A 25,372-nucleotide genomic window follows, 5' to 3' on the forward strand; every position below is an offset into this window, starting at 1 on the left:
TTGGCTAGACCTCTGAAAACAGCAACATAACTCGTTGTATTTAATTTTAAGTTTTTTTGTAGTGATGTGGAAGACAGCACCTGGGTCATCCTTGAACCCTTCGTCAGCAGCAGGCCCTGGAAACTGTCTAAATTTCATTCCTTGAATACCCAGTTTGTGAAGCAAAACAGGTTCGTGTAAATAATTTTTTTCCACCCCTATGGTGATGAAATAGGTCTCCACTGCTTTTTAGCAACTGCTTTCAAGGTTTCGTCTTCTAGACAGCTTATGTGCGGTCTTTCTAATTTGCTAGCTGTCTTGTCAGCTTAGAGTGGGCCTAGATTCCGCCTATTGCTTTCCGTTGGTTGCTTTCAATGTCACTCATTTGCTAACTTTTTATTCATTAGCATGTGTGGGCGTGCCTTCCTCTGCTTGGGTTTATCCCTCCCCTATAGCATGGGCTCACTATTGTCCCTTTTTTACCGCTAGCTTTTTCGTGCACTACTTTTTTCTTTTTAAACACTCCACAAGAGTGCATGTGTTTACCAGCTGTCTCCCTAGTGCTTTTCTTCCCCTCAACATGCTGTGCTCACACCCATGTAGTTCTCCCCGCACCTGCATTGCTTTCTCACTTGTGCCACCCCCCCCCCCACTCCCAGTCCCACATTGCTCTCTTGCCCGTTTGCTTTTCTCCCCTGCACACCATGTTGCTTCTGGCCCTCCTGTGCAGATTCAGCCCCCACCCATGTTGCTTTTATGCCCTGCGACCCATGTTGCTTTCCACAACATCTCGCACAGTTTTCTTTTTATCCAAATCTGATTGGCAATTAAAAAAATTTCAGCCTCATTTTGTAGGCACGCACGTGTGGTGCGCGCACCTTTAAAAACAAGGTGATAGGCCTTTTTTATCAGATTCATGGATTCCAAACATAATGGATAAAAGGTAAAAAATGTATGGTTGCCAAAGGCGAGGCCCACAGGCTTTGCCAATGTTTGTTTCTTATTTACTTCACAAAATCCTCTAACTAAACGCCGGTCCCAGCACTGCACATGAGGAGAACTGCACTCCACCAGTTAACTATGAGGAGACGAAGAGGGGGGTGCTGAGCTGAACACTAATAAAAATCAAGGTAAGTTGATACAATTATCCCAGTCACTGCAGTGCTAGCACCGTGAGCAGAGAAGTGAAACCGAAGGCTTGGCAATATTTCCTCAGATGTTGGGGCAGCATGGCTGCAACTAACTGGACTAGAGCGATCCAAGTTGAGGCCCAGCAGGGATACCATGCCGCACACAAACTATACAGGCTCTTATAACGGTGCTCACTATCGATCATCTTTACGCTAGTATTAACAGAAGCGAAGGAATAGAACAACGCTACACTAAAAGCAGTTCAGTCCAAGGATTAGAGAATGAAATGGTGACAACTTGCGCAGAGCTTCATGGCAGAGAAGTAGACTAAAGGTGAAACAGGAGGACAGTCTTGAAGCTCCCACACGCTCCTCGCAGCCTTAGGGTAGGACCTTAAGTGTGCAAGGGCATACAGGGCTCACAATTCATGTGTGGCAGCACATCCAACTCCTACAGGGTTCACAGGGAAAGGAGCAAAAGACTTCAGGGTACCAGAGACAATAAAGGAAAGGTCCAATATTCCCTGAACAGAGGCAACGGTCTATAGTGGTCCCCTGCACAGGCTAGAAAAGAAGATTGCTGCTCATCTATAGTGTTACAAAAATGGCACTGGAATCCCAGATGAAGTGAACAATCCTCTTTATTTCATTATCAAAGAACCTTGGGGACCCAGCCCAGTAGTCGCTCACAGGAAAGGTCCTAATGACAACTCTCAACATTCTCCAACATTCTAATTTAGTCAGGAGGAATGAACCAAGAGATGGGCGGAGAGGGCCAGGAAAAATAGAAAAGGCAGAAAGGATGCAATCGGGAAAATGGGCAGTTACAACAGGGAAAGACATTGTTCAGACGATCTGCAGTCCAGCAAAGTAGTAATTCATACTCCTCCTATCCAAATTCAGTGGGCGTTGCTGTGGAAATTTACTAAAGAAAGAATCTATCCAGGTTACAGTATCCATCCGAAGAAAAATCTGAATAGCTTCGGTAATAGTTTAGAATTTCACGCTCCACATTCTTAAACATCTGCTGGCCTCCATCTTTTTCCTTGGAGTACTCCGGTCCCCAGTGTTTCCAGTCACAGGGAAATCTGAGGAACAAAAGCATGGCACGTGCCTTTTGGGCGACCAGTGGGAGTCCTCTATTAAGCGCCGCGTGGAACTAGTCTAAGATTATTGCACATAATTAGAGCTTTGTAAAAGAGTGAAAAAAAACTCTGAAATAACTAGGGCACCAGGCTGCGGTTCAAAGACAAACAGCAGAGACCCCCAAGTCAAGAACCAATTTTAGGAAAGGTGAGCAACCAAACTTGTGTGCACTGGAAAGAAAGATTAATTCATTAAAACACCTGGTACGATAAACTAGCGTTATCAGCCACATACACAAAGACATCCCTGCATCAACACCTGCATATAATTTATACTGTTATTGGTGAGAGCACCAAATGTGGGTCTTACGGCCCAGTGGGTAGAATGGATGTTTAGAAGCACCTAGATAACAAGTAATGAACAACAACAACAAAAAAATCGAATTACCTTTATTAACATCCCACATGATGGCGGTGTTGTCAACTGAGGCAGATGCCATATAGTTCCCATCCAATGTCCAACAGATATCATATACATCTTCCAAGTGCCCTCTGCAAATAAATAATTTTGTTGAAAGCATTTGCAGAACTAATCTATTAAAGATAACAGTTTAAGAGGACTACAGAACTCAGAAGCTTTTCTCAACTGTAAAAAAAAAGAAAAAAAGAAAAAAACATTACTCTGCTTAAAATATTTTACTTAAGGCATCCATGGATGGAGTATGATCAACCAGCTTTAGTAGGGAAAAATTTAAATTCAAAACCAATAGGAAGGACATTTTATATGGACTTTGATACTGCCAATTTTTGCCCATTTCTGTAGGACATTACACCATAAACATGTAGAAAAAGTCTGTAATACAGTGCTGTTTTGCATCCCCCACCTATAAATCACCACATTCCGTGCTGTGTATCCACCCAGCCGCGGTCGGTAGTAGGAGTAACTGCAGAGCGGTGACGCGGGGAGGGGCAGGGTGGGGGGTAGTAAACTATGGATTAGAGATTTACAGGCAAGTTAACAAATTAATAAAACAAATTTCGTTGCGTGCACTGCATCCCCAAATGCGATGCAGTGCACGCAACGAAATTTGTTTTATTAATTTATATGTAACTTACCTGTAAACCTCCATAATCCATAGTTTACTACCCCCCACCCTGCCCCTCCCCACGTCACCGCCCTGCAGTTACTCCTACTACCGACCGCGGCTGTATCCACCTCACTAATAGGCAGTGAACAGATGATAGGGACAGAGAAGAGGGTTGGCAACGGGACAGCTCATGGGTCAACATTTCCAAAAACGCGACCCTATCCTACTCCATCACAACTATTTTATTCCCAATGGGTGCCACACAATTACAAGTAAAAAAATAAAATAAAGGGTGGTCCAGTTTTTAATCCAAAACAGTTCCTGTGTTTTAGTGGTATTTGTATAGCACTTTCCATAGCTTGCAATGCATAAAATGCGTTCTGGGTGGTCCGGCTGCACTATTTATAGCGCTTCATAACCATGCCAAGACTGAAGCTCTCAGAATGCTCAACTGCCTAAACTAAATTTCTCCTTATTTCCTGTTCGAAATCAACACTTCCAATACAATCCTGGATTAACTCCCTCAACAACAGCAAAACCATCATTGTTGACAGTGCCACATCATTAAGGTTCATCCTAGTTCAAAGACAGCTTCCATTCACAAATCGACATTATGGCTAGAAATGTGAGAGATCAGAGTCTTTTCTGGGGGATCCACCGTTACATTCCAGAGCAGGACTTGAAATCTCTTATTCAATCACTGGTGCCCTCCAAAATTGAATATTGTATCTCTCTCCAAGGCCCCTCCCATTGAAATCAATTCTTCATTCGGTTGCACACTTCGTCCTTGTGGCCAAAAACAATTGCATTTCACCTATGATGACCACTCTCCGTTTGTTACCCATTGGAAGCCAGGTCCATTTACAATACAAGACTGCACAAGGCCTTACACTCATCCAGTTACTTGGCAGACAAACAAATTATCTGATGGCACTAAACCATCACAAAATGCTGAAGCTCTTCTGCTTGAACCTCCGATCTCTAAAGAACGACTCAGGCACAATCCTTCTCAGGAAGCACAATCAGAAATTGGAACTCCCTACCCCGAAAACTATGCACCACCTCTTTGCGGATGGTCTTCAAAATGGAGCTGGAAGCCCTTCTCCTTCAAAGGCATTTAAGCCAACGACATCCTAGCTTCTCAGTTTGTGAAACATGCTCTTTCACTTATATGGATCCGCCTCTGACCATCTGGTTTACTGCACTACCTCCTTCCCATCAGATCCTGCCTGGTACTTGACATACCCATTTCTCTGAACAGTAGCAATTCTGTGCCTTTAATTATCTTCCACTTTAATTTTGGATTTTGTAGAATGATCTTTTATAGTTAAAGGAACAATGGTAATGCTGTAAATTGTACACTTGTAATTTGGTGCTTTGGGTAATGACTTCTTTGTAATCTTGGACCTTATTTAATCCTGGTCTATTGAATAGAGGCCATTTGGGTAGAATCCACACTATATAAAAATGCATGAATAAATTGGACCAGCAGTCAGACTGAATTTCTCCCAAATCTCCCTCCAATCTACTCCTAGATTCTGAAAGTCCCATCTGTTGTACACACAGAATGGCCTAGATGTAAGAAACTGCTTGCCTGGTTACCTCCCTCATAATGCTCAGTTAGAACCAGATGTTCACTGGCACTATTGGGAACTGCCAATGCGCCATGGCAGACTGTCGGAGCTTCAAGTACAGCAGCAATGCATGTGGAAATCCCACCAAAGTTATGAACTATCCTTCTGGAAATAGATTTATTATGTTTATATCTTGCATTCATAAGAGTTACTTCCCTACCAGGTACGCCAAGCTCTTCCAAGCGTCCCATATAGTGTCTACTGCGAGCAGGGTAAGATACCAGACTGCTGATCTGGATTTGTGTGGAAGCAGCAGTTTAATCAGTTTAAGAAAAAAAGACTCACTACACTTCTCCACAGGTCCTCCATCACGAAAGGACACTAAGAACTTAAATACCATAAGCAGAGAGGTTATGAAGTTTGGAACACCGAGGGACAAATTCACTCACCCGGTTATAATAGATGGGGCATAAAGGTAAGCATTCTATTGACCACTACCTTAGCTAGGATTTTCCAATCATTTGAGTGATAATGGCATACATGATGAGAATTACTCTGGCTCTTTTCCCAGTTTCAATACAGTGACAACTATAGCCTCACTATTAGTGCAGGAGCTCTATCCCATTTTAAGTGATTCCTCATACTTGTGCAGCAGGGAGGGTGATAGCAGGTCTGTGAATTCCTGATAGAATCCTATGACCAGGTAGCCCTGGCCTGGGGACTTGCCACTCAAGTCAAAAAAGTACGTCTCGTTTCTTAAAAAGATGGGGGGGAATTTAGATGTTCAAGTTCGCCTTCCAGTCAGGCCAGAGCCAGGAGTCTAGCTATTAGTCAGTCTGATGGTGTGAGTGTAGAGAAAAAAATATTTAGCTTAGTATAATATTGCACACAGTTCAGAGTATTTCTGCTCATTTCGTCCTTAGTTGCCCATAGGGGGCCTGTACTAGATTCAATATTTTTCTATCTTCTGGGCCGTTATGGATCCAAGCAAAAGTCCAACACTGGCTTTCCTCCTTCCCAAAAAACCCTAGTTCTGACGTTTATTTGAAAGCAAGAATCCTAATCTGATATTATTGGGCAGCTCATCTGGCTGCGATAAACCAGGGAATGTATGGTCGCCTTGTCCATGGCGTATCCTGGGTCGTCAAGTGGCTCCTCCCAGGTGGGGACTACAATAGAGCACTTTAATCCAGACCCCGTAGATACCCCCCTTACGGGTCCGACCGTGCATTTAGTGCAAGTTTGGCATGAAGTGAACAAGCATTTGGGATGGGACCGCAGGCTCACACTGGTAACTCCCCTCTGGAATTCCGAGCAGCTGGGAAACCTCTGGCACACTAAAGGGTTTGATAGGTGAGATCTCAGTGGTATTTCCCAGATAAAGGACCTCTGGATAGGGGGCACTATCCTCTCATTTGCTGCTCTCCAACAACAATATGAACTGGCTGGTACTGAACACTATAGATACCTGCAGGTCCGACACCACTCCAGACCCACTTGGCTGGTAGATTCCCCCCCCCCCCCCCACCCCCACCCTCCCCCACCCTCCCCTCCTCCCCGAAGCATCTCCTCTCGAGTATAGGATACTGGACGGTCATCTTCCCAAGGGGTCTCTCTCATTGATCTACAAAAAATTGATAAATATGGAAGACCCTCTGCACTCCCTTAAGGACAAATGGATTAAAGATGGAATTGAACTGGATGATGAAGACTGGCAAACAGCAGTCTCCTCCCCGAGGGAAGTGGCAGTCCAAGCTAGGCCGAGGTTGGTGCAGCTAAAAATTCTGCACAGAATATACATCATCGGACCAGACCTAGTACGGATGGGTAGAATAGAAAATGGAGTGCAGACGGGGATGTGGGGAGGTGGGTACCTATATCCATATAAAATGGGAGTGTGTGAGTATACAATCTTATTGTCAACTAATTCATTGCACTCTCCGGGACATACTCGCAGTTGACCTGCAACTCGAAGCCCGCAGATGTATCCTAAACATTTGGGAGCAGACGGACCTCACCTTTTACACCAAGCAATGGGCGACCCTGGCACTAATGGTAGCCAAGCGAAATATAGCGCAAAGCTGGGGAGCCCGCAAACCACCAACACTAGTCAAATGGAAGGAAGATCTTGACTGGTGCATGTTTAGGGAAAAGTCAGTATATGTGGCCAGAAGGTGTCCTGGGAAGTGGAACAAGTTATGGGGGCCTTGGAACTCGTATAGGGGAAATATTTGTATCCCACCAGTAATTCAGAATGATGAGCCTATAGAAACACCCTGTCACGATATGTATATCTGTTTTTTGACTTACTGTAACCCATATCATAGGAATATTTACAACCACTCGCTCTTGTCGTACAAAGATATGTAATGTCGATTTGTTTACAATGAAAAAAATATTTTAAAAAAAATAATTCCTGATCTACAGATTTACTAAAAAGGTTATCGTGTCAGTTGTCTTTATTAGTGTATTGTTTATGTGCATGCTCTCATATCCTATATCCACAGACCGTAATCTAGATTTGAGAAAATCCAAGCATACCTGATCACTTTCCAGACCTCAGGTACCTTGGAACTGCATTTGCCTCCAATGTATGTTTTAAATGGTTCCAAAGTGTTACTGAACTGTAAGAAATTGGGGTATTGGTCAAGGGGGATGAAAGCCCTTCTCAAGCAACAACCACAATTCTTGCCAGAATGAACCAAAAAAGTCAGCAAATTAACTAGTGCTCTACCCTCTGGTATGTTTGGCACAAAAGAAGTCAGGCTTTACTTACAGGCAATGTGGAAAGTATGTATGTAGCATACAAACAATAATAAAAGGGAAAACTAATTAAGGAAAATCCCATACCAATTTAGAAAAATAGAGTAAATGTTAATAATTAAAAGGATACCAGAACGAGAAAATTCCTATCAGTAGAACCGGAGATATGCAATTTCAATGTTTTAGGTGAGTATAGCGCCTAAAAGCACAAAGGCCCACTCGTGGTCATCTCGTTGTGCTAGACCGGGGGAAGTCACAAGTTCAGGGTGACCACGATGAAGCATGGGCTACATACAGGAACCAGGTTAGTCCCACTGAAAAAGTGACCTTCTCAAAGTGTAGCACGAAGAGCCCAGGTCACTAGGAATGATGTCATGAGGAGATCTCTTCATCCTACAGTGATGAAGGCCTGGTGCCGTGGACGGTCATCCCTATAGTGTGAAGATCCAGTCGAGCGTTGCACACTCGTTGCTGGAGTTTTGCATTGGTGGTCCCCCGGTCTGTCATTGTTGGAGTGTGAAATGCAAATCACACCTTGCTGCTCGTTGCTTGTGGTAGCTGTAGCGCAAAGAGTCTGGTTCACCTGAGCTTCGCGTTGGGCAGGCAGAAATCTCGGCAGAAGTGGCCCATTCATGGTTGCAACAGAGCCCAAAACTTCAGGATTTCTTTTTTTCTTTCAGTACACTCTGATGCCAACCAAGGGTCCAGGACCTGGGAGGGCACCTCTTGGGGATTAGGGACCCAATCTAGTAGAGGCTAGTAGGGTTCAGGTAGGTCCACAGGTCAGGAGCAGGAAGGCCCTTTGAGGTAGTGTCCCTTTAGTTCAGAACGGCAGTCCAGCCTCCTCCTTCAGGCAACAGGGCAGACATTCCAGCAGTAATGTAGTAGGGCATCCCATCAGTCCTCCTACTGAGTCTGCAGGAGCAGAAGTGATCTGACGAGTGGCTCAGGAGGTCCAATATTTATACTTGGTGCAAGCCTTTGAAGAGGGGGGATTCCCCGGAATATCCCCACATACATCTGGTCCTGGAAAGTTCTTTTTTCTAATCCAGGCTCCAAGTAGTCTGGTGTGACAAAAGACTGGAGTGACGTTCCTTTGTGAGTGTGCCTCAGGCAGCCCTTTGAAATGTGAGAGGGGCAGGGATCAGCTCCATCGTAGCCATCCTGGCAGGATGTCCCATTCTGCCAACACCTAGTCCCCCTATGTCTCACTGTTTGGGAGAAATACACAAGCCAACAAGCCAAGCTATTGACAGCCATTTGACCCAGGATACTGGTAGAAAGCACAAATGGTTAGGACAGGAAAAAACGAATAGTTTACCTGTTGGTGTAGTTTTGCAGCTTGAAGATCTTTCTGGATTCACTATGCTGTGCATTATTCCGCGATCTGGTGGTTGGGTCCGGATTCGTAGTCTTTCCTTTGTTTTTTTTTTTTGTAGCCCAGGTGGGTGTCGACGTCACACCATTTGGTGCACCTCGTGACGTCGTGCTTCCTGCGGAAGTCCCACCTTTGGGGCGCCATCTTCGGGTTCTTTTTTCCTCTCGTTTTCTTATTTTTTTTTATTTTTTTAACCCTAGGCGAATGATTAAATTATATGTCCACTTTTCTGTAGTATTTCATTCCTTCTGTTCTTCTTTGTTTTTCCCCCTCTTCCTCCAGCCTCATCTTCCTGGCGGAGGTGGGTGGGTTCGCTAGTGAATCCAGAAAGATCTTCAAGCTGCAAAACTACACCGACAGGTAAGAAACTATTCGTTTTGCAGCGTGAATCTTTCTGGATTCACTATGCTGTGCATAGACTTTGTATCGGTTTGTTATCTTTGTGGCGGCTGGCTGGTAGATGAGCGTTGGTCATTGAATATGTGTTGAAGTACCTTCTGTGCTACTTGTGCTTCCTTGTTCATCTGTATGTCCATGCAGTAGTGCTTGGTGAACGTGTGCACTGAAGCCCATGTTGCCGCCAGGCATATGTCCTGAATGGGCGTGTTTGCCAGAAAGGCAATGGTTGCCCCCTTCTTCCTTGTGGAGTGAGCTTGAGGCCCCTCCGTTAGCTCCTGTCCTGCCTGTTTGTGGCAAAACTGTATTGTCAGTGCAATCCATCTAGCAATGGTGCCCTTTGTCACTGGTCTACCCATGAAACTCGTTGCAAAGGACACAAAGAGCTGCTTAGTTTTTCTGTGCTCCTTGGTCCTCTCAATTTAGTGCATCACCGCTCTTCTAGCGTCTAGAGTGTGTAGAGCCTTTTCTACGTTCAAAGTTGGGTTTTGAAAGAAACTCGGTATCTGAATACTCTGGTTCATATGGAACGCCGACACGACTTTAGGCATGAAGTGCGGGTCCGTTCTCAGGACAACCCTATCCTTGTGTATCTGTATGTAGGGCTCTTGTAGCGTTAGTGCTTGCAGTTCGCTCACCCTGCGTAGCGAGGTTATGGCTACCAAAAGTGCCGTTTTCATAGTCAACATTTGCATTGAGGCCTTGTGGATGGGTTCAAACGGTGCCTTCATAAGCTCCGTTAGGACCACGTTGAGGTTCCATGCCGGCGGCGGCAACCTCTTAGGTGGCGCGATTCTTTTCGCTCCTTCCATGAATCTCTTTACTACCTGCGACGTAAAGAAACTTCCACCTTTCTCCCCTCTTGTGTAGGCTACTATCGCCGCTAGGTGTACCCTTAGGGAGGTCGAGCATAGGTTACTTTTCAGAAGGTGCGCGAGGTATCTCAGCACTGTTGAGTCCTTTGTCATTTTATTTTGCAGCCCATTTTTCCTGCACCATATTGTAAATCATTTCCAGTTCGCACTATAGCATTTGCGTGTAGTTGGTCTCCTTGCCTCTCGCAGCACTCGCATAGTGCGTGGAGGCAATCTAAGGTCCGCAAACTCTAAGTCTTCAGGAGCCAAGCCGCCAGGCTGAGGCTCTCTGGTTCTGGATGTAGAACCTCTCCGTTCTGCATGGAGAGCAGGTCCTTTCTTCTCGTGAATCTGTGGGGATTGCCTCGAGCCATTTCTAGAATTTGGGAGAACCAAGTCTGCCTTGCCCACTGTGGTGCCACCAGGATCAGTGTCATGTTGCTGGTTCTGCACTTGTCGAGCACCCTGTGTAACAGTGGTATCGGCGGAAAAGCGTAGGCAAATGTCCTTGACCAACTTATCCATAGGGCATTCCCTTGGGATTGCTGATCTGGTTGCCTGGACGCGAAGCTTTGGCATTTTGCATTCTGGCGTTTTGCAAACAGGTCTATTGTGGGAGTTCCCCCATTTCTGGAAAAGCTTCTGCGTTTCGTGCCCATTGAGCTCCCACTCGTATGAAGCCGAGGTCTGCCTGCTTAGCCAGTCTGCCTCCACATTGTCCTTGCCTGGTAGGTGAATTGCCAGCAGGTCTAGCTTGAGAGGTATGACCCATCTCCAAATCTCCTGTGCCAGAGTGGAAAGGGGGAACGACTGTGTCCCACCCTGTTAGTTGATATAAAACATGGTTGTGGTGTTGTCCATTTGAATCAACACTCTCTGGTTGTACAGGTGCTTCTGGAATGCCTTCAGGGCTAGCAGGACAGTCTTCAATTCCAGGTAATTGATATGTCTGACCGCATCTGCCGGAGCCCACAGACCCCTCACTCTGAGTTTGTCCATGTGTGCTCCCCATCCCCTTTGAGATGCGTCCGTGGTGATGGTCACAGTTGGGTTTGGTGGTGCCAGGCTTTTTCCTGTAGTTATGTTGTCCCTGTTCCACCAAGTTCTCTTCCTGCACTGCGTGCGTAACAACCACTAGATCTTCCGAACTTCCGCTTGCTTGTGACCATTGCTGTTGTAGCCATTCTTGGAATGGTCTCATGTGAAGTCGTACATTTGGGACCAGGTGGATACATGATGCCCTTATCCCCATGAGCTTGCTCACTGTTCTCACTGTCAGAACTCGCCCCTTCTGGTAGAGGTGCGTCTCCTTCAGTAGGGCTGCTGCGCTCCTGTCGCTGGGCACGACCGTTCTGTTTATGGTGTTGATTTTTGCTCCCAGGAAAATCACCTGTTCTGGCTTCATTGATGACTTCCCCCAGTGTATCGAGAACCCCAGGTTCGTCAGTGTCTTTGTCACCCGTGCTGCGTGTTTCTCGCACTTCTCGTGGGTGTTTGCTTTGATCAGCCAGTCGTCTAGGTAAGGGTACACATGAATCCCCTTCCTTCGTAGGTATGCTGCGACTGCCGACAGGCATTTCGTGAATACCCTTGGTGCTGATTTCAGACCGAAGGCCAGGGTCGTGAATTGGTAATGATCCTGGTTGATGCTGAATCTTAAAAGACTTTTGTGCCTTCTGTTTATTGGGATGTGCAGGTAGGCATCTTTGAGATCCACGGTGGACATGAAGTCTCCGTCCGTTATTTGGGGCAGCACCTCCTGTAGTGATGTGATTTTGAACTTCTGTGTTCTGATGAATTTGTTTAGGTATCGCAGGTCCAGGATGGGTCTGAGATTTCCGTCTACTTTCGGTATCACAAAGTAGTTCGAGTAGACCCCTTTGTTCCTTTCCTTGTAAGGCACTGGCTCGATGGCTCTTTTCGAGCAGCTTCAGTGTTTCCTCTCTGAGTTGAGCAAGCTCTTCACCTGAGCGTTGCCTTCTTTTTGGTTTTCTGTTTGGAGGCGTTCCCTCCAAGTCCACGCAGTAACCGTGTTGCATCACGTTCAGTATCCACTTGTCTGTGGTTATACGTTGCCATTCCTGTAGGTAGAGTCCCAGTCTTCCGCCTACCGGTGTTGGATGCTCGTAGGCGATCGGGTCTCGCCCCCCCCCCGTTGTTTTTGCATTGCGCCTCACCCCTGGGGGTATGTTGGGGGTGAGCGTCCCCATGCGTGCCGAGTCACTTAGATGAGTGTTGGTCACCCCCACGTCTCCTTTGGCCACGTCCGTTTCCCCTCCCGCGAAAGAACTAGCCCCGAGGCTGGTACTGGCAGTTTTGTTTTTGCTGACCTTGCTGGCCCTGACTGTCACCCTGCTGTCCTTGCTGGAACGTCTGGTGCAACGCTCCCTGCTGGTTACCCCCTCTACCGTAGGGTCTCCTAGTTGGAGTGCCTCTTCTCATCCCCCTGAACCTACCCCATGGACCTCGCCGTCTCGTTCTCTTTCTTCAGCTGGGTGAGCTTTTCGTTCACTGTTGCCCCGAATAGCGTGTCCCCGTTGAAAGGAGTGTTTAGTATGTTGCTCTGCACCTCCTGTTTGAATCCAGAGATTTTCAGCCAGGCCTGTCTTCGTTCGGTGATCCCTAGGGCCATCAGTCTGCTTGAAGTTTCCGCCCCGTCCAATGCAGTCTTAATGCATGAGTTGGCTATATTTTTATATTTAGGTGGGAGGCTCTTTGGCGGTACTCTTCAGGGAGGTGTTTGACTAGTTCCCCCATCTCGACCCAGTGCTGGTACTGGTGTCGATTGAGAAGCGCATTGGCGTTCGCCATGCGCCAGTGCATTGCGGCGTTTCTTTCGACCTTCCTCCCAGTGAGGTCCATCCTCCTGCTTTCCTTATCGGGGGGTGGCCCCGAGGTCGCTGGCACGTTGGCCCTTCTCCTGGCCGTGGAAGCGATGATGGAGTCGGCAGTGACCGCTCCATTGATGTAAGGCGGGTCCAGGGAGGAGTGCTTGTACTTCTCCGTCCTGGGCGTGATGGACCGGCATGTTGCTGGTTCCTTAAAGGCCTCCTTCCCTTGGTTCATTACACTTTGGAGCATGGGAAGGAACTGGCTCCTCGTCTGAATGGGGAGCAGAGTCTCGAGAAGGAAATCAGCTTTCGGTTTCTCCTCGTCCAGTTTTACCCCAAAGGCTGCTGCAGCACTCCTGATGACCATATTGTACACCCCGATGTCATCGGGCAGCGAAGGCCTCGAAGGATACGTGTCCACGGGCTCTTCGGGATTTTCGGCGTCGATGTCTTGCCATTCCAGCTCGTGAGTGGTTGATGGCGCCGAGCCGTAGAACGACTGCTGGTCGTCTTCGCCTTCATAGTAGGGGCCTTCTTCCTCCTCCTCAGGATCTCTCAACAGCCCTTCGGCGTCGAATTCGTCCTGTTCCTCGATCTCGACGATGTCCGTCGACGGAGTCGTTGGAATTCTGAATTGTTTCATTTTGGCGTCGAACTCCTTCCTCTGAAGGATGCTCTCCATCTCCGCCTCGAGCCTTCTCTTCTTTTTCTCCATCTCGGAGATGCTTTCGACGTCGACCGCAGGTCTTTGACGGAGCTTGCGTCGACGCTGGCTTGTCTTTCTGCGTCGAACGCTCCGTTTCATGGGCTATCTTCGACGAACTCTGCCTTTCGGCGTCTTTCGGCACCAGGGAGTCCTTTTCGCAGGATCCGCTCGGCCTTTTGTCCATGGATCCACCCTTGGTCGTCGAAATTCTCAGCGCCGGTGCTCCTTTTGAGGACTTTGACTCAGATTTTCGAGAGTCACTCTCAGGTTTGAGGCCCTTTCGGGGGTTTTGAACTCGACGATTCTCTTACCTCGTCAGGCGTTTTCTTGTCGGTCTCTACGACCGTGAAGCTATCAGGTCCCTCGGCGATGTTGTCCTCAGTCGGTGGAGAGGCCCAGATCTTAAAGCGACGGGGCCTTACCCTTGCCTTCCATGCTGAAGTTGGCTCTTCTCTGGCGTTCTCTCACCCGGAGCGTCTTCGGCGCGAAAGCTGAACAGGCGTTGCAGTCCTTGCTCAGGTGGTCGATCGGTAGGCAAAGGTTGCAGACCGGATGCTGGTCCTTCTGCGCGAACTTGTGGTGGCAGTTAGGGCAGAATTTGAATGGTGTCTTGTCCATTGCGCTTAGAGCCTCGGAGGGCGCATTTTCCAAGGTCGAAGAAAATTTGACAAAGCTCTTCCTTCTTCGCGTCCCAGATGCAAGTTATTCCTCTGTGATCTTCAGTAGTTCTTTCCTCGACGAAACTCTCGTTTTCTCCTTCTTCCTTCGATTGAAATCCTGGAGCTTCGATGACGATCCAGACCTAACGGCGGAAAAAAGAATCTGAAGATGGCGCCCCAAAGGTGGGACTTCCGCAGGAAGCACGTCGACGTCACGAGAGGTGCACCAAATGGTGGGACGTCGACGCCCACCTGGGCTACAAAAAACAAAAAACAAAGGAAAGACTACGAATCCGGACCCAACCACCAGATCGCGGAATAATGCACAGCATAGTGAATCCATAAAGATTCACGCTGCAAAACTGACATTCTAAAAGTTTACAAAAAAGTGAAGTATGGACAACTTGAATTAATCTCAATCACTGGTAATTACTCGGGCCGCATTCCAATCCATCGTTATTTTGCACACCATGTGACCTCAGTTTGGACCCATCTATATGCAAATCAGTCTTGACCCTGCTCCAATCGAACAGTCCAGCCTGAACAACGAAGCCAGGTCCTCCTTGAACCAGAACACAAGCAATCCAGGACCAGTTTCACCCTAATTATGGGCTCAATCAGCCCAGTACAGCTTGGTTCCATAGACGGTGTGCACAGGACCCGTATCTGAGCATATCCGTCCCACTTAGAGCAACACAATAAAGCATACAAAAATATGATGAATGGAATGCTTGAATTAATCTCAACCACTGGTAATTACTCGGGACGCATTGCAATCCATCACCACCATGTCACCTCAGTTTGGACCAAGCTATATGCAAATCACTCAGATGTACGCCAATTTTATCACGTTTAAGGGAGCACGAATCTGCACTTTAATATGGGTTAGCAGTGGTAAAGTGCACAGAGTCCTAAAGCCAACAAAAATGAAATCAGCAAAAGAGGATGGGGTGTAGGCAAGAAGTTTGGGGGACTACCACCCAAAGGTGTCAGGTCTACCATGAACATTTATCCCACATCTATTCTCTAAATTGCCAATTTAAATGCTGTGTCAAGGAGTGACATCCATTAACATCCAAGTTCTTGTCTTTGACAGCCGAAGGGCATTCCAGGGTCATTAGTATAGGTGAGTGATTAGGCAATGTCCTAGGCAATATTCCTGTGTTCTGCTCCCAGCTCATCATGCCCGGGGGACAGGAGCCTGAAATCTATTTCATCAACTTGAGCCATGAACTTAGTAATGAAATTTATATTGTGCGTCTTTGAAGGTTTGGGCCCTTCACACATCAAGTTACACATCTACATTATTTGCAGTGCTTTAGTACTCCTTCAGCCGGAGAGAGAAAGTCTAGCAGTGTGCTCGGATCACTCAAGACTCTGGTTTAACGTGGTGTTAAAATCACAACTCCCCTCGAAATAAAAATGTGCTAATTGTGAAGGTCTCAGCCACGGAGTATGCCATCTCAGAGAGAGGGAGTATTTATGATTGTGTCTGCTTCTGCCCCCAACCGATCCATCACGGTCCCATATCAACCCATGGTATGTGCTGTATTAACTTGTCAAAGATTGTCCTTTCGTTTCAATGTCACCCCCCCCTAAAGTAGGAGTTATAAGAGGAGAAATATCTATGGAAGTTGGTTATGATGGCGGACTGGTTTCAGTCCGCCAACGAGTTTTTGCTGCAAAGTCCAAGCTCTTTAAATGCCTGTGTAAGATTTCACTCTGTATATAGAATGTAACAGGTGTGTGACAACCTCTGATCGAGTAGTGAGCTGGCTGGTGCTCCCATCTTTTCAGTGAAGACAATCGAATTTGCATCCTAGCACCACCAGCGAGCCCGCTGTTGCTTTAAAGTGAACACAATTGAGATTTTGGTGGTCCAGCACCACGACACCCAGCCTAACACAGATGTCCAGAGCGACTAACAGTGCAATGTTTCAACCAGGTGGTCCACCTCCTTTCGCTGGAATCCATCTGTTTTATACCCTCCTATTGCACAATGTTGACCAACAGCTTTCTGTATTTATATGTACCTTCACTGTATTTTAGGAAGGTCTGTAAGGCCAGGCACCCGCAGAATGGTCAGGCACAAATAGACGCTTGCCATCAACACGTCACCTGACAAATCATTTTGACAATGTGGGTTTGTGAGTTGACATCATTTACAGAAAGGAGGACGCCGCAGTTTGTAACCAAGGCAACATAGGCATAGTCATGCTATCACATGTTAGCATTATCCTTTGAAAGGCAGAGGGTGCAATACCATGATACAGAATGCACTTCAGAAATCGAACAGCACAAGTGCTAGAGGTGCTGAGAAAAGAAAAACATACACTAAGCAAAGGACACAAAGTGAGAAGGAAGAGGAGGAAAAGGGGGCGGGGGGGATAGAGTTGTGGGCAAAGACATAGTGAGCAAAGCATGAAGGCACTCCAAAGTATGCAATGCTGTGCGGGAGACATACATTTCTGTAACGTGCCCAAAAACCTGGCGAACCTGGAGATGCTTTCCTGGCTGCCTTTAGAACCTAAGCAGCAACATGCGTCTACAAGGGGTTGAAGAAAAAAATTATCTAGCGTCTCACCACCAAACAGAGCAGCATAGCCAATCCTGATATCTCACCCCCTTGTTACCACGGAAGATGCCTATGGTACAAAGGCAGAAAAAAGGTCAAAAGAGAGAAAGAGCACTTACTACCAACTGCAAATCCTGGCCTTAAAGCTGCATTAGAAATTAGGAGGCATGAACACACTAAACTTAATAGCAAATATCAATATCTGGACACAGTAGCAGGCTAGGTAAAGTTGAGACTATAACAAGAAACCAAGAGCCTGTAGGTGTGGTAAAACTGAGCAACAGAAGAGTAAATCACAGAAGCTGAAAACATTCGGAGAATAATGAGAAATTAAAAGGCTTTGCTGGAGTTGTGAAAGCAAATCTCTAAAGTAACAATAAAGTGCACTGAATCGTTGAAAGTTTACTTTAAGTGCAATAGGAAGGGATACTTTGCATTGGTGTACATATCTGATACAGCTCAAAAATGTTGTGCGAGCAAAATGATCGAACAGGGGAATCCAAAGAACAAGAGGAAAAAACATTAAGTATTGATGCTGGAGGGAGATAGATTCAAGGAACAAGCTTGGGTTTGTTCAATAGATGGAAGAACCAGGAAAGGCTCCTGTTGTCAGATCAGGAAGAATGGGAAAGTAATAAGAATTATGGCATACTCTGGGTCCTCCTGTACTTTAGGAAGTGAGGAGAAATTTTAAAAAAGGTTTCCCAAATGGTGCTAAAAGAAACTTGCGTTAGAATATTTGCTTAAGGAGGTTAGTGTGTAGAAGTTGTTTGAGATTTTGAGGAAGAACTGGTGTGTGACGACAACACTGACAAAAGAACAGTTACGTAATGAATGAAGGAGAATGTCTTTTTGGCTTGATGGAACCTAGTGAATTAAATATGGCATGGGACCACAAGCAACCCAACAATATATTATCAGTCACCCAGGTAGTGGATGTAGGCAATAAAGGAGCAATGTGGATTAGACTATATCCATAAAATGTTTAGCTATAATCTGGGTCCTAGACAGTAGGGCCCACATTATAGCTACATAGGAATTAACCAGTGAACTGGAAAACTTATGCAAACTAGACAAGTTGATAAGACTGTCAACTTGCGCCACTTCACAATATTTTGGTGGATAGTCAATTACTTCCGAACATCACAGAAATGCTAGTCGCATTGAAAGATAATACAGCGTTTACTTCTCCAGGCATGTCAGGGGCTTACCAACAGAGCTGCATCGCCAATCTGGACATCTCATTCCCTTTGTTATAATGGAGGGTGTCATCATACAAGAGCATGCCCATCAGGTTGGCATCTGCATCTCCAGTGTTTTAGAAAATTAGGAGTATTCTTTTTAAGGGAGTGTCTGGAGTAACATTCTTCCAAGATCATATCTTAGTGTGTGGCACAGACATACAACACGGCGGAGGAAAGTGGGAGGATTCTGAAAAGGAAAAATACACATGAACCTAAGAAAAGGTTGATTATATAGGCAATCAAGTACCCCGAAGGAGACTAGAGCCTAAAGGGAGTTTGTAAAGGGCGAATGAAGACACTGAGCTGTGTTAGGAAGGATCAATTAGAGTCCTCCTTAGGACCGACATAGTACAAAGCATAGTACAAAGAAACATTTGTTCCCCATTTTGAAGATTCTGGCTCTACATAAGCTCATGAAAAACAATGCAAAATGTGGAGTGTGAGAATGAGTTCAGTGTGATAAAGAAAGGGATAATTGTAGGTCAACCTTTCAACACTGAAGAATTGAGCATCATCATAACTTATTCAACTTGTTTGTGGCACAGAGTGGGGTTATAGAAAATTGAATAACGGTGGTCAAGTAAAAATGGATGTGAAGAAATCGCGGTGTTCGCATCTAGAGCTCTCGTGTAGCAGAATCATCTTTACCAACCGTAAGAGAAGCATGTGCAATATAGTGGGGAGTGCAATACTTGAAGACTTGAGTGAGGGTACAGAGTTAAATTTAAAAACTCATCACAAACCTGTGGTCTACTTGTTCAGCACCACGAGTGGAGGAAGAGCGACTCTGACCAGTCAAATGGCAGTATAGGTAGCAAGACTTTCAGTATAACCTATAATATGTTCCAGAAGTGAGGATTTTTGCTGGAGAATTAAGTAAAAAAAAGTGGGAACAAATGTGAGGCTCACGAGAACACAGAAGATATGGTATGCAAGGTGAGTCAAGCCTGTGTGGCATTTCCTCTTCAGGAAAAAAAAGGAAAAGAATGGAAAACGATAATTTATCATAATGTCAAGGAATACTTAGTAAAGGGATGACCTGCAATCAAAAATTTGGAAGCAGCACTGAAAGCATATGGTCAAGCAGCCAATAAACTGAAGTGCGTAGAGGGTTTGTTGAGGTTTCAAAGATTATTGGGGACTACGAAAGGCAGGCGAGACATGGCTTTGGAGTTGGCACATACACACCACATAGGAATGTGCACCATGAAAAGGAGAAGAATGTTTGGCGGCCGGGCTGGTCACAGAGATCGAGTATAAGGTTCGAGACTAACATCTGTGTTTAAAGTGATACGCAACGTGCACAAATCCAGTTGAGGCAGTTGAAGTACACGTTACTTTGGAGTAAGCTGGCATTAGACATTAGTGAACCGTTTAGGAAGTTAGAAGAATCTCCAAAATATGCTGTAGTACTAATCAACTACATATTGAAATTGTTAGAAGAGAAGCTTGTGGAACATCTTAACATTAAAAGTAAAAAACTTTGCGCAGAACATTTTTAATAGAGCAGGATATCCTAAAGAGTTAGTAACTGACAACGTCACCCAGTTAGAATATGCAGAAATGGAGTCGTACTTCAGGTGTAGGAGCATCAAGCACATAGGGATGTCCTTATATCACCAAAGGAGCAATGGCTTGGTGGAATGACTAAACTGTTAAGGACCAGTTTCACTTGGCTTTGGTGAATGGCTTGAAATGGATTAAAATGGTGGGGGACATGTGGCCATCTCAACTACATCACAGGTAAGTCACCATTCACTTGGTTGAGTGGAATAAAAGCGGATCCGCTGTTAAATAAATAGATAGAGTGAAGGCTATCAGACGTGCGATACTAATGATGTACAGATTGAACAAGAAAGCTTGATATTTTCGGGCAGAGATTGGGGATTTAATTAGAATCAAGAAATCAGGATGTTTGATGAAGGGTAACTGACTTTAGTATTCCAAAGAAGGTAACAGAGGTTTGGAGAATGCAGATATTTCAGAAGTTGGAAGGTTTAGAATAAGAACAGGATTGCCCTGGTACGTAATAAGAAGAGTAAATTTGTGTGTCAAAGACTAGGAATTAGAGAGAAGAATTATGTAATCAGAATGTGAGAAAGGATAAAAAGTAAAACTTGAACAGCAGGAAGACTGCGGCCAAATGAGCATCATCACATGAGAAAAAATGTTGGAAGGTCTTCCAAGAGTAGGGTGGAGGCCCAGATACTTAAAATATTAGATTTGTGAAATAATTACTAGCACTTTACTTTATACTTTTTTTCTCCCAGGAACCAATTTTTTTAATACTTTTATCGTTCCAGCTGTATTGATGTTTATACAATACATAGCCTTTACCTTATGTTATCTTGTTTTCAGTTTGTTTATTCAATTTGCAGAATGCCATTCACATCTATGTTGTATTGACACTATAAAGGGGGTGCGGGGAGATACCGGTGTATGATACATTCTAATCTACATGAAGTAGTGGCATTCTTAGTAGATCTAGAATATGACATTCAGTGTAGGTCAGTGGCTGTTGGAGAGGAAAGCTGGAGTTTGCTTGGTTTATACAAGTCTGGTCATATTAGTCTATATGCTTAAGATGCATACGTCACATCTTTTCAGTTTCCTATAGCATAACCAAGGCTATTCCTGTCAAAATATGCCAGCGCTTGCTTTTCTTTTTTGTGTGTCAAATCCTCATAATCCAAATAAATAGTTTAGTCTGTACCAGATGCTCTCTTATTTGTATAGGTCACTTTAAGTTTTGTTCCCTGCATAGTCAGCATTATCAGTTCTGTACTTCATCTATAATTTGGAATGATGAATTGTTCACTGATCACAGGTCTTTGGTCTACAGCAAACACCCACCCACCCCCGCCCCATCCCACTACAACACGAGTTGTCAACAGCTATCCCTACCTAACAACTCTGGAGCCCAACTGGATTGCCCAACAGCAATAACTGTACTACATATACAGCAAACCAGGGGTTTAAATGCAATTGAATTCATATCTTATTTAGCAATTAGAATATCGGTCTGCAGGTATATCGCAGTTGTTCATCATATGCATAGGTCAATGCACACCCTCTTAAATCGTCCAGAAGCCAAATAACCTGCTTTATCATTCTTTTTTTTTTGATAATCAAATTTTTATTTTCTTGTGGAAGAACAAAAAAAAACTCAAATATCACACTCAACAATCCGATTGAACTGGCATCAAAATGACTTATCATGGAATCAATGACAATCAATAGCAAAACCCCCATCCGCCCCCTTGGCCTCCCGTTCCCCCTACCCGTACTCTTCCCCCTAGAATAAGCACCCTAAACCATTTCCCCCACACCCTACGAAACTTTTTGGGGCATCCCCGTGCAGCATACAACGTCTGTTCTTGTGCGGCACACCAGTCCACGCCCCCTCTCCATTTAGCACATTTGAGTGGATCGATCTGCTTCCAGGAAGCTGCGATATCCCTTTTAGCCACTACCAGAGGAGTAGTTAGGAAATCTTTTTCATTGAGGGAGCCATCCAAACCATCCGTTATCCCCAGCAAAGCCATTTTGGGGTCATGGGGGACCTCCCACCCCACGACCTCTGTTAATTCAAGTTCAAGCTCACCCCAGTAGCTCCCCAAGCGCGGGCAATTCCAGACCATATGGAAGAAGTCCGCCGGGTCTACCCCACAGCGGGTGCATGAAGCATCCGGGGAAAGGCCTGCACGATAGAGGCGCGCCGGGGTCAGGTAGGCGGCATGCAGGTAATAAAGCTGGATGAGCCGCAATCTAGCCGATGTGGTGATCATCCTGGGGGCCATAAGGGCGTCCCTCCAGTCAGCTTCATCCAATGGACCCACCCAAGTCTCCCAGCGCTGCCTCAGTCCATCCCAGTCCACCGGGGTGTTATTAACCAGGGAACGATAAATACGGGAAATTCCTCCCTTCCCAAGACACCCCAGCATCACCTGAGCCTCAGGCGGGCTGTGGTCGGGAATCCGTGAATCCAGAGGGACGCGAGTCCGGACCGCATGGCGCAGCTGGAGGTATTTATAGAATTGCAAAGGGTGCAATGAAAATCGACCCTGAAGCTCCTGAAAGGAACACATGCGGCTCCCCGCCACAAGTCACCCAAGCGAGAGATCCCAAGAAGGTCCCATGCTCGAAACCCCTCTAGCCCCGCTACCTCCGGCAGCAAAGTACCATGCCAAAGTGGTGTGACTAGGGTCAGTGTCCTCGACCAGCGGGTATGCCGTAGAGCAGCATGCCATGCAGAGAAGGGGGCCCACGTAACGTCCGAGAGCGACAAAGGGATCACCGCCCCGTAGAGCATGTTTTGAATGGAGGAGAACCCCACGATCTGTACCTCTAACCTATAGACCGGATCGTCCCACCCGCCCGAGAACCAATCATGAACCACCAGAAGCCGAGTTGCAAGATAGTACAAATAAAGGTTGGTCATGCTCAGGCCTCCGTTATATGAGGGAATCCGACAACGGTCCAGGGCCAGACAGGGCCTACAGCCACCCCAGAGAAACTTGGTCGCAATCTTGTCCATATCCCGGAACCACGAGCGGGAGAAGGAGCAAAGCGTGTTCTGTAGCATGTATAGGAACTTAGGGAGTATCATCATCTTATAGAGTGCTATCGTCCCCAGTGGGTTCAGTGGGAGCGACTGCCACTTCACCATGTCCGATCTGGTCCTATTAACCACAGGAGCCAAGTTGAGGGCCCAGCAGAGCTCCGGAAGAAGGGTGATCCAGATCCCCAAATATTTAAAGGAGAGTCTCCGGAGGGGAATATCAGACTGCCAATCGAAACATTCCCTTGACGGGTGCAATGGGACCAGGACAGATTTTTTTTGGGGTTTAGATGAAGACCGGATGCCTGACCGAAACGGCGAAGAATCTGGCAAACACGAGGGCCCGAAACAGCCAGGTCTGAGATATAGAGAAGGACGTCGTCCGCGTACAGGGCGATCTTATCAGGGACCATACCCGACCAATCCCACCCACGGAGAACAGGGTCCGATCGGACCAGAACGGTCAGAGGCTCCATCGCCAGGGCGAAGAGGAGGGGCGAGAGCAGGCGGCCCTGCGGCGTTCCCCGCCCTACGGAAAACGTGTGAGAGAGAGCTCCGTTCACCAACACTCGGGCTCGCGGTGCCGCGTACAGGACACGGACCATGGCACGAAACTAGGGGCCGAAACCCATGCGCTCCAAGACCTCTCCGAGATAGACCCACCCCACCGGGTCAAAGGCCTTTTCAAAGTCGACCAGTAGAAGAGCCAGATATGGAGATAGGCGCTCCCGGTGGGCCAGGGCCAGATGTAGGGCGAAGCCGTTGCACCAGGATGGTAGCGTATATCTTAAGTTCGGTATTAATGAGAGATATCGGCCGGTAATCCGAGCAAGACTGTGATGGGGGTTGTGTTTTGGGAAGGACGACTATCGTGGCCATGTCCGTTTCCGGCGGGAACAAGCCCTTGCCCACCACTACAGCATAGAGATCCAGAAGCCTCGGGGCAAGGGTTTCACGGTAGTGGGCATAATATTCCTGCGGGAAGAACGTCCGGCCCCGGGGTCTTCCCGGATGCCAAGTGACTGATCGCTTCGCCGATTTCCTGCAGCGTGATGGGCAGGTCTAAAGTCTCACCAGCCTCCCATCCCAACCGCCCAAGGTAGACCCCGCTCGTCCCCATCATCTCCGCAAGAGAGATCCCCGGTGCCCGAGCCCAGTACAGTTGGGAATAATAATCTGCAAAGGTCTGTGCCACTGTCACGGAGACTGTGAGTCATGCCAGTGGAGTCCACAATGGCAGGAATAATCCGGTTTCCCGAGGGTAAGTAGCCAGCCGATGGAGGAGCGTACCGTTCTTGTCCCCCCACCCGGGCCACCGAGGAGCGCCAAAGAGTCTTAGCCGCCTCCATAGATTGCATACGTATCTCCTTCCTCAGAAAGGCCAGCCGTCGCGCCCGCGCGGTGTCACTCAACGCCTCCTGGTCCCGTTCAAGTTCCAAGGCCTGTGCTTCGCAGGCCGCAAGTCACTGGAGCTTTGCTCGGCGTTGCTGTTGCACGTGCCCCCTGGCAGCCCCCCTAATAGTCGCCTTGCCGGCCTCCCAAAGGATGGCCGAGGAAGAGAGAGAGCCAACATTATGAAGATAATAATTGGTAATCTCGTCTCCCACTGTTTTCCGGAAATCTTTGTCCTGAAGGAACCAGGCATTCAGGCGCCACATCGGGCGGGCGGAGAAAGGAGGCGGGCCGAGAGCAATAAGCATCGGTGAATGGTCTGAAAGGCCCCTTGGAAGAATGCGGGTGTCCTGAACACCCGCACAATCCGTAGAGGGGACAAAAATTAAGTCGATCCAGGCGCGCAAATGGTGCGCCGCCGAGGTGTGAGTGTACTGTCGAGCATGTGGATGCCAAACCCTCCAGACGTTGACAGGCCCTGGGCTTCAGCCCAACTCGACAACTGCTTCGCACGAGCGGCTCTGGCGAGGGAGATCGGGCCCGTCGAGTCCATACAGGGCGTGTAGACGGCATTGAAGTCCCCCCCTAGAACGAGCGAGCCCACCGGAAGCGCGGGTAACAAATCTGCAGCGTAGGAAAGGGCAGCCTGCAACAGGGACGGTGCCGCGTACAGGGACAGCAAGGTGAGTGGTCGCCCCTCGAGAGTGCCACAAACTGCAACAGCCATACCCTGGGATCTAAGTGCACCTGGGCCAGTACAAAGGGAAAGGACCGTCTGATCAGGATAGCCACCCCCCGGGAACCCCTAGCAAAGCCTGAGTGCCAAACCCTATCCTACCCGTAGCGGGCGAGAAAGGGACATTTATTACCGAGAAGGTGGGTCTCCTGAAGAAGAAGCACGTCGATCCCCATACGCTGTGCATATTTGAGGACTGCCATGCGTTTGAAACGGTCCAAAAGACCATTTACATTCCAGGATAGTATGCGCATGGCGGCCCTAGGAATGGGTGTGTCAGCCATAACTATAGTCGGGGGCAGGCCTAACAAGAGTTCTCGTCTTCCGGAGTTGAGGGAACGCATCCCTCAGTCCGCAGGGAACTCCACAAGCTAAGGGGAGCGAGCCCTGCTTTATCATTCTTACCGTTATTGTCTGCATC

At 47.0% G+C, this 25,372-nt stretch overlaps 1 protein-coding gene across 2 annotated transcripts in view; it reads right to left on the minus strand.

Moving 5' to 3' along the window:
* Nucleotides 1-25,372, minus strand: part of CHAF1B (chromatin assembly factor 1 subunit B) — a 237,299-nt gene that overhangs the window by 99,956 nt on the left and 111,971 nt on the right. For both annotated transcript variants that reach the window (XM_085621289.1, XM_085621290.1), the window contains exon 5: nt 2,643-2,746. In XM_085621289.1, the coding sequence (XP_085477415.1) occupies nt 2,643-2,746 (104 nt within the window). The remainder of the gene's footprint in view (nt 1-2,642; nt 2,747-25,372) is intronic.

The sequence above is a fragment of the Triturus cristatus genome, chromosome 8 (assembly GCF_964204655.1).
Source record: "Triturus cristatus chromosome 8, aTriCri1.1, whole genome shotgun sequence".
In the NCBI taxonomy this organism is placed as follows: Eukaryota; Metazoa; Chordata; class Amphibia; order Caudata; family Salamandridae; genus Triturus; species Triturus cristatus.